At 42.2% G+C, this 15,735-nt stretch overlaps 2 protein-coding genes across 2 annotated transcripts; both read left to right on the forward strand.

Annotated features, from left to right (window-relative positions):
• Positions 1-2,554: 2,554 nt before the first annotated feature.
• On the forward strand, positions 2,555-8,138 carry tmem33 (transmembrane protein 33). Its single transcript, XM_069701701.1, has 8 exons — positions 2,555-2,645; positions 3,754-3,821; positions 4,924-5,018; positions 5,139-5,326; positions 5,834-5,901; positions 6,169-6,302; positions 6,538-6,621; positions 7,129-8,138. The coding sequence occupies exons 2-8, from the start codon at positions 3,774-3,776 to the stop codon at positions 7,256-7,258; spliced, it is 747 nt and encodes a 248-aa protein (XP_069557802.1). The 5' UTR covers positions 2,555-2,645; positions 3,754-3,773; the 3' UTR covers positions 7,259-8,138.
• Positions 8,139-9,327: 1,189 nt separating this feature from the next.
• bbs7 (Bardet-Biedl syndrome 7) lies at positions 9,328-15,346 on the forward strand. The gene is made up of 19 exons (XM_069701702.1): positions 9,328-9,377; positions 9,536-9,601; positions 9,721-9,783; positions 9,876-10,051; positions 10,169-10,355; positions 10,442-10,514; positions 10,617-10,722; positions 10,942-11,074; positions 11,474-11,558; positions 11,759-11,861; positions 11,988-12,180; positions 12,280-12,354; positions 12,452-12,517; positions 12,713-12,852; positions 13,234-13,398; positions 13,591-13,700; positions 13,816-13,919; positions 14,566-14,689; positions 14,814-15,346. The coding sequence occupies exons 1-19, from the start codon at positions 9,342-9,344 to the stop codon at positions 14,945-14,947; spliced, it is 2,139 nt and encodes a 712-aa protein (XP_069557803.1). The 5' UTR covers positions 9,328-9,341; the 3' UTR covers positions 14,948-15,346.
• The last annotated feature ends 389 nt before the right edge of the window (positions 15,347-15,735 follow it).

The raw sequence follows: 15,735 nt of genomic DNA on the forward strand, positions 1-15,735 counted from the left end.
CAAACCGACTCTTTCTTCCCGTCGTCTTCCTCGCTTGTCCCGATTTTCATCCCCTTCCACGCCCTGTTTGTTTTGGCCGGACGGATCCAGAGACGGAGATCATGGAGCCGTTACAAGCGCGCATTCCTCTCACTTTACTTCTTTTTAGAGGCCTTTAGTTTTGGTCTGTCACTCACTGCCCTTTCTTTTTTTTTCTTTTTCTTTTTCTCTCGAAAAACTGTTGATGGAGAAGCTCTGAGGGGAAAAGATTAAAGGCGGAAAGAAGTGAGTGCCGGCTGAAACCTTTGTGTTGACGCAAATGCGAGACAAACAAACGTTGCTTTAGTCAATATCAAAGAGAACAGAAAGGCTATTTATAGGTAGGCTTTTTTATTTATTTATTTATTTTTTTACTGTTAGTCGCGTGGGTTAATATTAATAATCTACCAAAAGATTCCAATAAAAACTGCAGGAGCTCACATTATTCAAACCAGATACATGTCTTAACTTTCATTATTAAAGGAAATGTTATTTCAAAAAGGACAATAATCCATAAAATGATGCTTTTAACGTTGTTTTTAAGCACATCGGGGTTTTTTTTTTTATTTGCAGGACAAATTAAAATGAAGGACAACCGTCTGCCATCTAAAAATTCATAATACATGTATTTTAAATGTATAAAAATGCCCAAATAAATCATTTTCAAACGACTTACACTCAAATTAAAGTAACTGCAACATCAATACAGTATCTACGGGCTTCTTTGCGTGGCTCATCAGCAACGCAAGACTTGCCTGAAAAGCATCTATATTAATAATTGAACAGTTTGTGACATATTTTTCTCTGCACACTTCTCACTCTTCTTCCTCGGGAGCCCCTCCAAATTAAAAGTCGGTCACAAAATGTTGTCTCATTTAAATTCTCACCTTCAGCTCTCTAGTGACTGGTAATGGTCCGAGAGGAGCTGACGCTTTAAAAAAAAAAAAAAAAAATCATGAAGGTCTGTTCTGACTACGCTTTTAGAGTCCTGTCATGCCCAAACAATTAGACGACATAGTAAAGAAAAAAAAATACAAAACAAAAAAACACAGAAAATAGTGGCAATGTTTTGCAGCAGGCAAGCAGAATCATCAATTAAACATTGAAAAATACATGCAAGGCAGGTCGCTGCAGCCTTACTTACTCTGTGCGCGGCGCTGAGTCTCCGCAGTTTAATTACAAGCCCTAATTTCCAACCGCAGATAGTGTCAAAAAATCTGCGACTATTTCGCAGAGATTCCCTTTAACAAGTGGAAACTTAGTGTCCTCCTGCACCATTTTATACATGATGAGCCGTCAGTAATGGGATTATTAAACAAAAACGTTTCAGGCGCTGGCGTTAACCTTTTTTAATGCCTAATTAGGTTTTGCAAAGAAATAATTAGATTCTACAGTGCTTACACTGCCTATATTTTCAAATGGCATCTGCAGCAAACACATCATCCCGCGACGCTCGTGCCAATAATCTGCGGATATATGCGCTGCAGAAGCAGCCAGATGTAAGATTTTAAAACATTGTTGGGACCAAATAAGGTGCACTTAAAGCTAAAATAATTATCCAACACAGGCTATAGGCCAACCTGCGGCGGTATGATAGTCTGGTAGAGTGCGCCCCCTTGTGGGTGTAACATTAAATCCATTAATGCAGCAGGAGAGCGGTTGAATACAAAGAGCATGCAAAGATGCGTATTTGCAGAAAAAAAAAAAAAAAAAATCTGTTTTTTTTTTTATGCCTAATTATAACAAAAGAAAGCCTGACGTTGTTTATTCAAGCAGCACTGTTTTGGAGCGGCGACAAACCTAAAATTAAAAAAATAATAATAATAAATGTGGGCGTTGACCTTGGCGCAAGCGCAGTTTGTTCCCTAAACTGTATGCAGAGAAGATGAGAAGCTTTTCAGCAGAACTTCTGTTTTCTGATGCTCCACTTCCATCTCTTTACTGTGGTGTTATGAGATTCCTCCAAATGTAAAAAAAAAAGCAAACATACAGTGCAAGTTATCCTCCATCACGTCTTTGTCAGCAGAATATAATAGAGGCAAAAACTATAAATTAATTCATTGCCAATTTAAAGGAAAACTGTAAGACATTATATTTAATAAGTGTTGGCTATTTTATAAATGCCGTGGACGGCTCAGTCATGACGAAGTTTTCACTTCTCACGCAGAACCGCTTATTAACATTATGTGCCTGTCTCCAAATCTGTTTTATATATTTAAATGTTTGTATTTTACTAATGGAAATCGTATAGGCTACTGGTTATGTGTATGTTATTTATTCTCCTATTTACAGCTGCGCTATTTAAACATGATAAGATGGCTGTCTGGTGATGTTTTCATGCCACTGTTATGTTTGCCAATTCTCTTAGAAAATAAATAAATAAATAAATAAAAATAAAACCCCAAAACAATGTTTGTTGCATTTAATCTTTTGTCCTGAAGAGGGGAGTGTTTCCCCCACTTTATTCACGGAGCTGACCTTCTAAACATATCGCGAGAGTTGGCGTATTTTCCCACCTCGCGTTCGGAAGGTCAGCTGATCATTTACTACGGGTACTGACCGGGAAGCCGCCTGTCACGTTTTAAGGGTAGCGCGCAACTGGAGCAGCTCGACGGCGGCAGCACCGGGTAAACTACGTGATTTCTCAGCGGTACAAACATCATTTCAACCCGGGGTGTATTCATTTATACGCAAGGGCATCTCGAGAAACCCGGGGCCGTAAAATGGTAGCCAGCGTAACCAGGGAAACCTAAATGAGCTCGCGGGAAGTAGGTCGCTAACGTTAGCTGAGGCGTTAGCTCGTGCTAGTAACGATGGTAACAGAATATTCCAGACTCACCTGCCGCTGCTTTTATTATTATTTATTTATTTAGCGTTAAAACACAATTCTTCACAGTCATCGGTCTTCACTTTTAGTATGAGTAAGGGGATTTTTTTTATTTTTTATTATTATTTTTCCCCTTGTTAATAAAGTAGTCATTACTTTACCCAAACTACCGCAGGCTACAAGAGCTAGTTAGCCAGCGTCGTCCAGGGGCGACGGATGAATTGTTTGGTCAAATGTGTTGCAGTTTGTCTTCATAAAAGAGGCGATAATAATCATAATAATAATAATAATGATAATATTGTAAGTTACGGACACGTGCGGTCATCTGCAGGGTCAGCAAATGTGACACAACATGTCATAACATGGTGATAAATGACCACGTTTCTAAAAAAAAATCTGATGGTCAGCTGTCCATAACACAAAGATTTAAAAAACACATATATATATACTGACACATAGGATGATGTGGAACTGGAAAGTTCTTGTTTTGTCCTCAACTAGTAAGGCAAGAAGAAAGAAAGAAAAAGGTTGTTTTTTTTTTTTTTGCACCTTTCATACCTTCAGGCAACACAAACAGATGAATATAAGGCAAAGAAAACAAAAAAGTGGACAACAAGAGCGTCTGTAAACAGAGAGGTCTTCAGAGTCGTGTTCAGATTTCACACTGGGAACAAACAGTAAATCCACAAATCTGATAAAAAAAATAAAAAAAATATCAGTCAGTAGCTGATTATTCGTTTTCTGTAATACCTATTACAGACTTAATTAATTAAATCATTTGAGCTTCGTGGTCGGCAGCACCGTAGAGTTCCATAGAAAGACATTGATCCATCAGCGGCGAACTCGTCGGCAGGTTTGACTCCTGTTGGCACGACCGACCGTCAGTGACGTGACTTCTCTTCCAACAGAATAACCTACACTCCCAAAGATGGCTGACACAAACCAAGGAACCCCTCCTCCCCAGCCGGGGCCTCTGGTAAGTTGGCTGTTTTTAACCCTGTGGTTACACTTTCCGACTGTTTGCCACCCCTCTCTGTTGGTTTTGTGTGGAGAAATATAAAGATGTTGATCATAATAAGTACGCTTATTGCAATACATCCAATAAGGTGCATCACTACGGTGCTTTCTGGCAGCTCACCTCACACCGGAGATTAAAATTTAGGACGTGTGAGCTTCCTACGTCATGGAAGTTCGACGTTAATTTTTCAGAGTATCCTTTTGAAACGACTTCGAGATAGTGAAAGTTATTAGAGGTTTTTTTTTTTTTTTTTTTTTGCACAAACACTGTGGGGAAAATCTAATCACACGCATCACTGCTTCTAATCACAGTTGATCAAAAGTGCAGAGTGCAGCTGTATAACTTCTACAAAAGTGCAGAATTTGTTATTACTGATACCACCCACACGCAAACTGGACTTTTTGTTGTTGTTTCAGCGCTTGAATGTTTTATACTTTACCTTTGATTAGACGTATCCGCCGTTTGTGAATTTTCGATGCCCACAAATACACGCATCAGTCTCCCATCTGAAAAGAAAAAAAGGTTAATTTTTTTTTTCCACTTTGCTTTGCAGTGTTGCACCGCTTTGAACGTCGCAGAATTTATTTACGATTCTTAGATTATGAGATGACGGTACTTTTGTAATATTTCTTCGTTCCTCAAACTTAATGTTCAGATCAGTCGGTTATATAAAAAAGTGGCCTCACTCTGGCAGCGTCAGCTGAATCAGCAGGTTGTTTTAATGACTTACAGATGAATCCTGACTTGTGGAGAGCAGCTGGTAAAATTAATCACTAAATTGCGTTAAGTTGTTTTTTTTTTTTTTTTAGTTTCGCTGATTTATGTTGGTTACTGAGAGAAACTCTGGGCCATAATCTAGTTTTCAGTAAAAACAGAATCAGGAATACTTTATTGATTGATTCGAGGGGGGAATTGGATCTTGTTGCGTGACATTTATTATGGTTAGAAAACGAGAGGACATCTTTCATCTGTGGCGTCACGTCGTTAGAGAATGAGCAGGTTCGAAAGGTAACTTCTGTGTGTTTTTAAAAACTCCCGTATGTATCTATTTTCCCCACAGCAATTTTTAATGACCAACAAGCTGGAAACTGCAATGTGGCTTTCACGACTCTTCACCGTCTACTGCTCCGTAATGTTCATTCTACCGATCTTAGGGTGAGTTCACAGTCACGCGTACAAAAGACGCAGTTTTGCAAACCGTAAATTAGAAGGCTTGCAGACGTCAATCCAGCTGAACCAGATGTTGGAATATTTGCTCCCGCTTGTGTGTTTCAGACCCTACGCAGCAGCCAACTTCTATCAGAGAGCCTTGTTAGCGAACGCCCTCACCAGTGCCCTTCGCTTACACCAGAGGCTTCCCCGCTTTCAGCTGAGCAGAGCTTTCCTGGCCCAGGCTCTGCAGGAGGACAGCTGCCATTACCTGCTCTACTCGCTCATCCTCGTCAACTCCTACCCCATCACAAGTATCCTTTCGCTTGCCATACAGGGGAAGAACAAAGGGACGGTGCTCGTACGGTAACTCCGAATGGTTAAAACCGTGTAAAGGATGTTCATATGTTTCATAGCGTCATCCCAACACGGTGTTAAATATTAAAGAGATGTTTCTTTATTCCCGAAGCGGCAACATTAATCTGTGGGTGGTTAATGCTTTCGTTAATAGCATTGCAATTCTCTTTTTCGGCTTTCGAGCAACAACTTCATCAAAACATGTTTTTTCCTCTCGTGTCAGGCGGCTTTTTGAAGTTCGCTTGTTATGATGCTTTTCCTAAGACGGTCTATTAGGATTCCTCTGTGTCACCCAGGAAGGTTCAAACTACAATATTACACATCGCACCAGTGCTACCAGTAAAACATGTGGTTCTGTCTCATTATTCACAATAATGTGCCACTTGTATTAACCGCACTGATTTGTTATAGGAGGTTATGTGTGTCTATTTTTTTTTTGGTTGATCCTTAACTTTTGTGTCCAGTGAGCATCTTCCCAGTTTTCCTCTTTTCTTTGCTTCACGCAACAACCTACACGAAGAAAGTCCTCGACGTGAGTCATCGAACACCCGCCGCGGCTTTTAGTGCCGTCTATTAAAAATGTATGTCTCAAACGTTGTTTAGCGCCCAGGTGGGTTCATTAGCATGAGCCCAAATGGTGTTTTAATCATCCACTCAATCAACCAGCTATTTCTGATTGGACACAAATTCAACCCAAAAAAATCGAATAAAAGCAGACGAGTGCTGATGTGATTTCTTTTAACATTTACTTCATGTAAACTCTGTGTCACGTCCTGACTTGTTGTTGTTCTTCTTCCAGTCCGTGGGCCCCAGCAGCCTGATGTTCATTAGAAACCTCTTGGACAAACTAACAGCCAATCAGCAGAACATCCTGAAGTTTATCGCCTGTAACGAGATCTTCTTGATGCCAGCCACTGTTTTCATGCTCTTCAGGTATGCCCGCCGCTCACGTCGGGAGGTTTCTGTTGCCAAGAGACACCGCGGATCCATTATCTGGCAATATGAGAGCCTGAAACTCATTGAAATGTATCTTAACTGGCAAACCCGCGGAGGTACACGCAGTGTTAAGATTGCGTGACATTATGCTGATGTTCTGTTACAGCTCAGATTAATATCTACCAACGAGATATTTTCAGGTTTTTAATGTCGTTTTTATTTTTGTCCACAGCGGTCAGGGGAGCTTGTTGCTACCTTTCATTTACTACCGATTCCTCACTCTCCGCTACACGTCCAGAAGAAACCCGTACTGCCGGTAAGATGTTGAATAATACAGGATCGTCACAAAGTACGTCAAGGACGACAAGTGCGTCGCATAAAACCATTAAAACCATCAAAAGATACGGCAAAAGAAAAGGACATTTAAAAACAGTTAATAACAGTGATTAAAACATTAAGCAAGCTAAAAAAAAAAATAGGATAAAAGTTACAGTGCAGTTTAAGACATCCTCAAATCTGGTTCAGTGAAAGGCAGCGAACAGAAAAAGTCTTCAGTCTTGATTTAAAAGGAGCTGATGTTGCAGTTTACTAATGTAAAAAAAACTATTCTAAATTTTTTTTTTTTTAGTTTTTGTTTTGAAATGAGATTGTACTTGAACAGTGATTTAATCGGAAATGATCAAATGTAGAAGTTGCCTTATTTACAGAGGGATCTTTTCTGATCGAACAAAATCTCCCCGATGCGACAAAACCCGAGCCCTACTTTTTCTGGACGACCCGAGTTGAGCATTAATCCCCTCCCCCGTCTTCCTTCCTACCCCAGCACCTTGTTCACAGAGCTGCGAATTCTTCTGGAGCACTTCATCATGAAACCCGCCTGCCCCGCCTTCTTCAGGAGGATGTGCCTCAGCAGCATCGCCTTCATCAGCCGCCTCGCCCCCACGGGAGTCTGAGTTACACTACGTAGAAACTTTTCATGTCTTCATGTTTTTGTTTTATTTTTGTTTTTCAACCATCTAAGATGTGACTTAAACTTTTTGATGGGGGACAGATTGCCATCGACGGAAGGAACGTTTTTTTGTTGTTGTTTTTTGTTTTGTTTTTGAATGTCAACTTTTACAGTCTGTGCTCCAACTTCTCCGCATATGTGAGTACAGTTGAAGACCAGCCGGTAATGCACTGAGTAAGTCTCACGGTGACATTTCGGTTTTTTTTTCCCCCCATCTTTTTAATGTGACGCCATTCGAGCGGTGGACACCCTCTCACTTGGTTACATTTACTGAAACGCAGCACGGCAGACATCAGCTGTCTCCCCCCTGTGTTTTGGCTGTTGTTGTCTCTTTCCTTTTTATGTCATTATTTATTCATGAAAAAAAAAATTGATTATTCTATGACGAAACGTTAACATTCTGAGATTAGTAACTTAATGAAAATGTGCTTATACATAATTAATAATGTCCTTCACGTAACATGTCGTACTTTTGTTTGCAGTTTTCACCGTCTCATTTTCTTAATGTTGACAGCATCCATTGTCTTGATTTGTCTAAATGCCTAATTTTTAAACGTGTTCTATCAATGCCATCAGCTCACTCTTTCCACAACATGCAAAATCAACGTAGCTACGATGTCAAAACGATGGGTGTTAAACTGAGAAACAAAATATCTGCTGTATTTTATAGAATATTTGAAGTTACTGGATGTTTTTTTTTTTTTTTTCCTGTTGGATTCATGTTGGAAATGATTTGCACAATGCATGTCATGTTCTTTGAACGCATCCTGACCTCAATTTCTCGGTTTGCAAACTTGTTTTGAATCTGCTCCATTCATTCATAAGTCCCCCCCCCCCCCCCCCCCCCCCCCCCCCCCCCCCCCCCCCCCCCCCCCCCCCCCCCCCCCCCCCCCCCCCCCCCCCCCCCCCCCCCCCCCCCCCCCCCCCCCCCCCCCCCCCCCCCCCCCCCCCCCCCCCCCCCCCCCCCCCCCCCCCCCCCCCCCCCCCCCCCCCCCCCCCCCCCCCCCCCCCCCCCCCCCCCCCCCCCCCCCCCCCCCCCCCCCCCCCCCCCCCCCCCCCCCCCCCCCCCCCCCCCCCCCCCCCCCCCCCCCGCTGTACGCTTGTTGCTTGCTATAGGTTCCTTGCTTCATGCATGCTCATGTTTTTTTTTTTTTTTTTTCTGCCATATTAAATGTTTATTTGCCTCCAGACAAACCACATTTTTATGACGAATATGAAATTCTCTTAATTAAACCAATAAAATATGAAAGAATAGTAACAAGGGTTGATCTTAGCCTTATTATGAACACGTCGAATGGCTGAACCACTGAGTCTGCTGTTCACAAGTGTTTGTGTTTTTATTTATTTTTATTTTTTACTCTTAACAACTTTCTGAATAACAAGTCTAGTATACATTATACTTCTTAAACTCTTAAATTTTCACAGATTTAACTCGAGGTCCATTTAACAGCTTCCACCTCCATGCACTGGTCTACAGATACTTTAACTCGTATTTTAAATATTTGTTATATTTTACAAAATGTTGCAGCTTAATTTGAATTGCTTTTCTTAACAAATTAAACTTCACACCGTATTGTTGGAGAAAAAAACAACAAACTCTAAGACGGTAAGAAGTCCTCCCTGGTGGATCTAACTGAGTGAGTCAACCAATCAGGACGCAGCTTCAACATCCCGTGCTTCACCTTTCCTTTTTTCTTTTTTTACCCAATAGAATCGCGGCTTGTTTCCGGGGCTGTCGCGTTGCCACTGGCAACGGCAACTGCGTTCACCCGAGTTCCCAACGTGTTCGCGCTGACTAGTTAATACGTAACGTCAGCGTTTTGAAGGGCGTTTTAAACTCCGCTTTACAGCAGAGACAGGCGGCGGTTTATTTCGGGTGTTTTTAAACGTCTTGCTCGGTAGATGATTTCTGTCCAGCTGGCGTTCCCGACGAAATCGCGTTAGCCAATTAGCTCGCCAGCTAACGTTAGCACGCCTCGCTAATCTCCTCGGCTGGAGATAATCTCGGGTCACGGCACAGAAAGAAGATGGAAATCCACCTGAATCGAGTTGATTATATTCAGGTAACGTGGAAATAATAAGTTTTTTTTAAATTTTTTATTATTGTGTTTTATGTTGCTGCTTTTCATTCTGTTACTGGAGTGTTTTTGCAGCTACCATTCAAATCAAATGCAGACTTTTACGTATTGTAGTATCACACCTGCTCTCTTGTCTCTCTCAGGTCGGTGTGACGTCCCAGAAAACGATGAGGCTGCTTCCAACATTGGGCAAAAAGGCAACCCAAAAGGTATCACTACTGTCTCAAAGCAGACCATAACCAGTGTTTTAACTCGTCACCTAGACTCCATTATAATTTGTGGGAATTATTGTATTATTGTGCCTGATTTTGTCGTTTTGTGTTTTCAGGTTGCTGTCGCCGACCACGATGGCATACTCACATGTTTTGGGATGAAGAGGGGAGAAGCAGTGGTGAGTTTGTCCTGTTGCTGGAGTGTTGGATTGGAATGAAAGGTTTCTACTATCGGGAACTTTGCCTTTTTATTTTGTGTGTGTGTTTTCAGCCCGTGTTTAAAACCCTCCCGGGGCAGAAGATAACCCGAATGGACCTCGGAGGCGCGGCGGGAACTCCCCAGGAGAAGATCTTCGTCTGCTCCGGTTCTCAGGTCCGAGGGTTCACCAAGAAAGGCAAACAGTTCCTCACCTTTGAAGCCAACCTCACGGAGAGCATCAACGCCATGTAGGAGCTCCTTCCTCCTTATTTTGGATTTTCACTTGACTTGTGCAGAGCTGTGATTTTTTTTTTTTTCTATTTTGTAACCCCACTCAGTTGACGCTGCCAATTTCTTTCCCCCAGGCATGTCTTAGGCTCCGACCTTTTTGTGTGCGCGAGTTACATCTACAACCACTACTGTGACTGCAAGGATCAAGACTACTACCTGTCCGGGGACAAAATCAATGACATAACGTGTTTGTCCTCAGAAAACCTCGCTCACCTCGTCCCGGTTCTGGCGTGCCAGGATCGAGTTCTCAGAGTCTTGCAGGTAGCACGAGCTCAAATCTCTTAATTTCCACCTCAAACACGTAGGATTGATATTTCTATACGTTTTGTGATGAATTGTAATTGTAGGGATCTGAACTCGCCTACGACATTGAAGTCCCTGGTCCTCCATCTGTCCTGGAACTGTACAATAAAGATGGAGGCAAGTTGGTTTCTCTGTTTGCCGGGCACGCTTGACAATGAAACATGAAAACTGCTTTATACTGAACATGATCTGACATATAACGTCAGTGTTTGTCTTCAGGAGAGGAAATCCTTTATGGAACCACTGATGGGAAAATAGGATTGGTCCAGATTGCCGAGGACTCAGCTGCGACCAAATGGGAGATTGACAATGATAAAAAAAAGGGGGTATGTTTTTTTTAAATTTATTTATTGTTTTTTTTAACCATTGTATTTCAGCTTTTTGCCAACATAATACACAAGATCAATAACAATCATCTTCTACAGCATATGTCAGAAAAAAACCCATACAAATGTAATCTGGCGCTTCTGACCGCTTCATTACCACACGAGAGCGTACGACACGCCTCTCGCAACACATTCACTTCTTTTCTCCGTCTCCCGTCAGGAATTCTCTGCATCGACACTTACGACATCATTGGCGACGGCGTGAGCGACGTCCTGGTGGGCCGGGATGACGGCACGGTGGAGATCTACGGTTTCGACAGCTCCAACGATCCCACGATCCGCTTTGAGCACGTGAGTTTCAAAACTGCAATATCTTATTCCGCCCAGCTTTTATGGTTTCCAAAACGGCAAAGAACAGAATTACTAAGTAGAAAAGCTGTCTTGCCCGTTTATCATAACATGCAAGATGATATTCAACTCTACTTGGTTACTCTCATACTTTTTATAGGTTTTACTCTCTTATACCCCAAGACATTTAAATACGTCTCTCTTAATTTTCCAATTAATAGGACACTCATTCATTTTTTTTTTATAGTTTTAATGTTTATCCCCTTTAATTGAGAGTTTGTTTTGGGGCTTTTTGTAAAATACCAAATCCATGTTGCCCTTAAAAGCCACTCGTCCTTTTATATATTAAATGACAGGCTTCCCTCATTAATGGCCAAAATGTCGTCTCCTACCTGGTTGCAGGTGTTGTCAGAGAGCGTGACCTCGGTCCAGGGCGGCTGTGTGGGGAAAGAGTCTTATGACGAGGTCTTGACCGCCAGCTATACAGGTTAGAGGAGAGTTTTTAAAGGTGTCTTGTCTGCCAGTCACTCGAGTCACTATTTACAAGTGAAGGAGCGGCACTAAGGTGTGTGTGTGTGTGTGTGTGTGTGTGTGTGTGTGTGTGTGTGTGTGTGTGTGTGTGTGTGTGTGTGTGTGTGTGTGTGTGTGTGTGTGTGTGACGCGCTCTACTGTGCTTACTTCCTCCAGGATGGGTGACAGGTTTGACCACCGAGCCCCAGAAGGCCGAGGCCGGCCCGGGAGACGAGGTCAGGATGACCAAGGAGACGCAGTCCAAAGTAGAAGCACTCAGGTATCGACAACAAAAAAAAAAAAAAAAAAATTTCCCTCTCATGTTCAGGCTTTTTGATCCCATTCGTTCGTCTGACCTGCTTGAAGTGCCGTCCGTCCTTCACTCGGTCGTGTCGTTGCCTCTCAGAGCCGAGCTGGAGCAGCTGCAGATCAAAGTGCTGCAGGGACGTGAGCAGTACCAGCAGACCTCCCAGTCCAGCACGGCCGTCTCCGCCGTGCCCACCTTCAGCGTCAACGACAAGTTCGCTCTCTGCCAGGACGACGCCAGCTACAGCCTCACTCTGGAGGTGCAGACCGCCATCGACAATCTGCTGCTCCAGGTTGGTCCCCGTTGGTGCGGCATTCTTAAACAAAGTCTGCTTCATAATCCAAAATGTAAACGAGCAGAATGTAACTTTTAAGTTTGATCTCCTCCGCAGAGCGACGTCCCCATAGACCTGCTGGATGTGGACAATAACTCATCTGTCGTCAGTTTCAGTGAATGTGACTCAGAGGTGAGCTGTATTAAATATGTTGCGCAAATTACACAAGCAGTCACAGGCTTGCTGCTTCACCCAGAGGCCTGACTCTCTCTTACTCTGTTTCCAGCAGCCCAACGGGAACTTCCTCCTGGCCACGTACAGATGTCAGGCCAACACGACCAGACTGGAGCTCAAGGTAACAAGTATCATCTAACGCTGGCATTTTCTGAAGCTCAAGTGAAGCCTAATCCCTTTAATTCTATGCCACTAAATCTGCATCACAGCCTCCTCTTTTATACACCGTAGAAGCCCCCTTTTTTTTTGCAGGGTCGCTTGCTATTTGTGGCGCGATCCATAGTGCGTTTCAACCCGCAACAAACTGTTTTCCCAGGTGAGGTCCATTGAGGGACAGTATGGCACCCTGCAGGCTTACATCACCCCCAGACTGCAGCCCAAGACCTGCCAGGTCCGCCAGTACCGGATCAAACCTCTGTCCCTCCACCAGCGGATGCACAGCATCAACCAGGAGAGGTGACGACGGAAGAATCCAGCGAAAGTTGGACTGGGTTGAATTTTTTTCATTTGTATTTTTCTTATCACGAAAAACGATATTCAAGTCATGTGGATTTGAATTTAACTTTGTGTTTTGATTCTGCTTTAAAGCTGAAACTGAATGTGAAGGACAGTTCTGATTGGCAAAATACAGCAACAGCTATCACTGGGTTGTGGACGCCGGCAAACAAAATTCAATAACAAAAGTTTCAGGCTTTACTCTTATATTTCATTTTCCACAAATCACTTGTCGTCAAGAAGACTGTTTATTAATATCAGTAATGTGAGAGTATCCCGACACTCGCTCGCGGTTTTTGAGCGAACCTCATTTGTCTCGTTGTCTTCCTCGCTCTGTTTCAGGCCCATGAACAGACTCAGTCTGGTGGGTCAGTTCAGCTTCGCGGAGATCCACTCCTGGGTGGTTTTCTGTTTGCCGGAGGTGCCCGATAAAACACCGGCGGGCGAAGGCATCACGTTCTACTTCCACAACACGTTCCTCGGCACGCAGCTCGAAGCCACCTACTGGTAAATGCACTGTGGAAAGGCTCCAAACTGCCGACGCTGTAGCTTCACCCGTAGATTATCACACAGCTGAAGTGTTAAAGGAAACTTCTGCAAGACAAATTTATATTTCTTCTCGGTGCTAAATAATTCGGCGGTTTATTTTAAACCCGCTTTTGAATCAAACGCGTCTTCTCTTGAATATTGTCATTTCAGCAAAGGGGAAGGTCACTTCAAGTCCGACAACATCTCTACTATCTCCATCCTGAGCGACGTTCTCTCTAAAGAAGCTACCAAAAGGAAAATCAATCTCAACATTTCATACGGTCGGCGCACTGTTATTTATCACGACGTATTTCCATGCGAGCTCAAATGTATTTTGCAGGTTGAATGAATTGCGCGTTTTTAATTTTGTTTAAATTTTTTTTATCAATCTTCCAGATATCAGTGATGACTCTGTGAGCCACACCCTCAAGATGATCCACCCGAAGCTGGAGTACCAGCTGCTGTTGGCCCGGAAAGTTCAGCTCATCGACGCTCTTAAAGTAAGCGCTGGTTAAAACGGTCACAGGAACACTTTCACAGTGAAAACAGCCTCTGCTCCTCCTTTCCTGCAGACGCGGCGCGCATGATCTACCGAAAAGTTTGCACGTGAGAGTAATTGCGTCACTGGTATCGGGTGCAAATTTAAACGAGGAGTTTTTTTTTTTTTTGCGCGCGTTAAAGTGATTCCAGCCGTGAGAAAAAAAAATTAAAAAATGAACGACCGCAAAAGCAAAATGAAATTTGAATCCCGTTGAAATTAAGAAATATAAATATAACAAGAACGAAACTCTATATGGGAGATTATCAGCAAGAAAGTAAAACAAAATAAAAATCAAGAGAACGTGGCGAGATATGTGATGTGAGGTTTGTATGTGCTTTTTACACACGCAAACCTTTAATAAAATCAGGGAGGAAAAGAAGTTGAACGCACTTGAGAATTTAGAGCCAGTTAGTCGGTAAGTCAAAGAGGAAAAGCTTCATTCAAGAGAAAAGCTGCAGCCTCACGATCAGAATTTAACGCAGCTACGAGAAGATGATCGGGTCCAGCTGAACGTCCAACTTTAGTTAAAAGGTCCTTTTCCCCGTTTGCTGTTGTCTGGGAGATGCACTAACGTACCTCACCGCCTCGTCCCCTGTGGTCGGCAGGAGCTTCAGGTTCACGAGGGGAACTCCGACTTCCTCATCTCGGAGTACCGCAGCATCTTGGACCAATCCGCCGATCTCCTGGAGGAGTACAAGAAGCAGCCGGCGCACCTGGAGAGGCTTTACGGTGCGGCATCAAAACCGCTCGTCACCGCGTTTTATTATCATCTGGAGCATTTTCGAGCTCCCTTGATTTTAATATCTTTCTTTTCTTTTCTTTTTTTTTTTTTTTTTTTAAACTTTCCTTTCAGGAATGATCACAGACCTCTTCATCGACAAATTCAAGTTCAAGGGCCAGAACGTGAAAACGAAAGTCTCCTTGCTGTTGGAGATTCTGGATAATTACGACCTACATTCGCTGTTAGACTTCTTCAACGTGGCGTGATGTCACATAGATATTTAATTGCGTGTCTTTTGATGGGTTTTGTTTTGTGTTATTTTTGTACTGTAAATACAGGAGCTTTGTTTTCACGGTGGTTCCTGTCTGTGTCAACGTTGTATTGTCACTTAGATGACTGTTCATCCTAACGTTTTATTTAAGTATTTATGATATCTTTTTATAGCATTTAAAAAAAAAAAAAAATACCATGACAACATTGCCAGAATAGGTGCAGGTTCCTCTTTTTATTAGTGGCTCTGATTTGGCATTTGAAATGTTAAAAGCACATACTTTTTTTTATAAAAACATTTTCATAGGAGCCTGAGTTTCCCCTCTTGAGATAAAATTGAGATGAGAACTATTGTAAGATTCCTACTCTTGTAATAAAGTAAAAGGGTTCTGTGATAGTGAGACAAATGTTTGATTATTTCCCACACATCAAATCAAATATTACATCTGCAAAAAGTTTCCTGCTAAAGTTATACGTCTGTTTCTATGCTTATTTTATTTCCTTGTTTTTAGGGCCGGAGCACCTATTGGTCTTCAAGGAATTATTATTTTCTGCGTTATTATTCTTCTTAAAAAAAAGTACATAAGTGACTTTTAAAAAAAAAAAAAAAGTCCAAAAGTGATCTTTAGAAGTAATTTGAGGAGAAACAGGTCATACTCCAAAAAGTGATTAAAAAAAAAAAAAAAAAAAAAAGTCATCCAAAATATTTAAAGAAAAGTCATGTTTGTCCAAAATATGAAAAACTAAAATTCATATTATAATATGTCATCTGAAATATTCAAAA

This window comes from Brachyistius frenatus, unplaced genomic scaffold (genome assembly GCF_029030835.1).
Source record: "Brachyistius frenatus isolate BFR_SWC_R1_liver_20210118 unplaced genomic scaffold, ASM2903083v1 Contig_38, whole genome shotgun sequence".
Lineage (NCBI taxonomy): Eukaryota > Metazoa > Chordata > Actinopteri > Embiotocidae > Brachyistius > Brachyistius frenatus.

Excerpts from the sequence above, each read along its gene's own strand:
- bbs7 (XM_069701702.1), top strand. The coding sequence starts at position 9,342 with ATGGAAATCCACCTGAATCGAGTTGATTATATTCAG. Across the intron at positions 11,862-11,987 it reads TCCAAAGTAGAAGCACTCAG|AGCCGAGCTGGAGCAGCTGC; the intron begins GTATCGACAACA and ends GTTGCCTCTCAG. Across the intron at positions 14,690-14,813 it reads GCACCTGGAGAGGCTTTACG|GAATGATCACAGACCTCTTC; the intron begins GTGCGGCATCAA and ends CTTTCCTTTCAG.
- tmem33 (XM_069701701.1), top strand. The coding sequence starts at position 3,774 with ATGGCTGACACAAACCAAGGAACCCCTCCTCCCCAGCCGGGGCCTCTG. Across the intron at positions 3,822-4,923 it reads CTCCCCAGCCGGGGCCTCTG|CAATTTTTAATGACCAACAA; the intron begins GTAAGTTGGCTG and ends TTTTCCCCACAG. Across the intron at positions 5,902-6,168 it reads ACACGAAGAAAGTCCTCGAC|TCCGTGGGCCCCAGCAGCCT; the intron begins GTGAGTCATCGA and ends TTCTTCTTCCAG.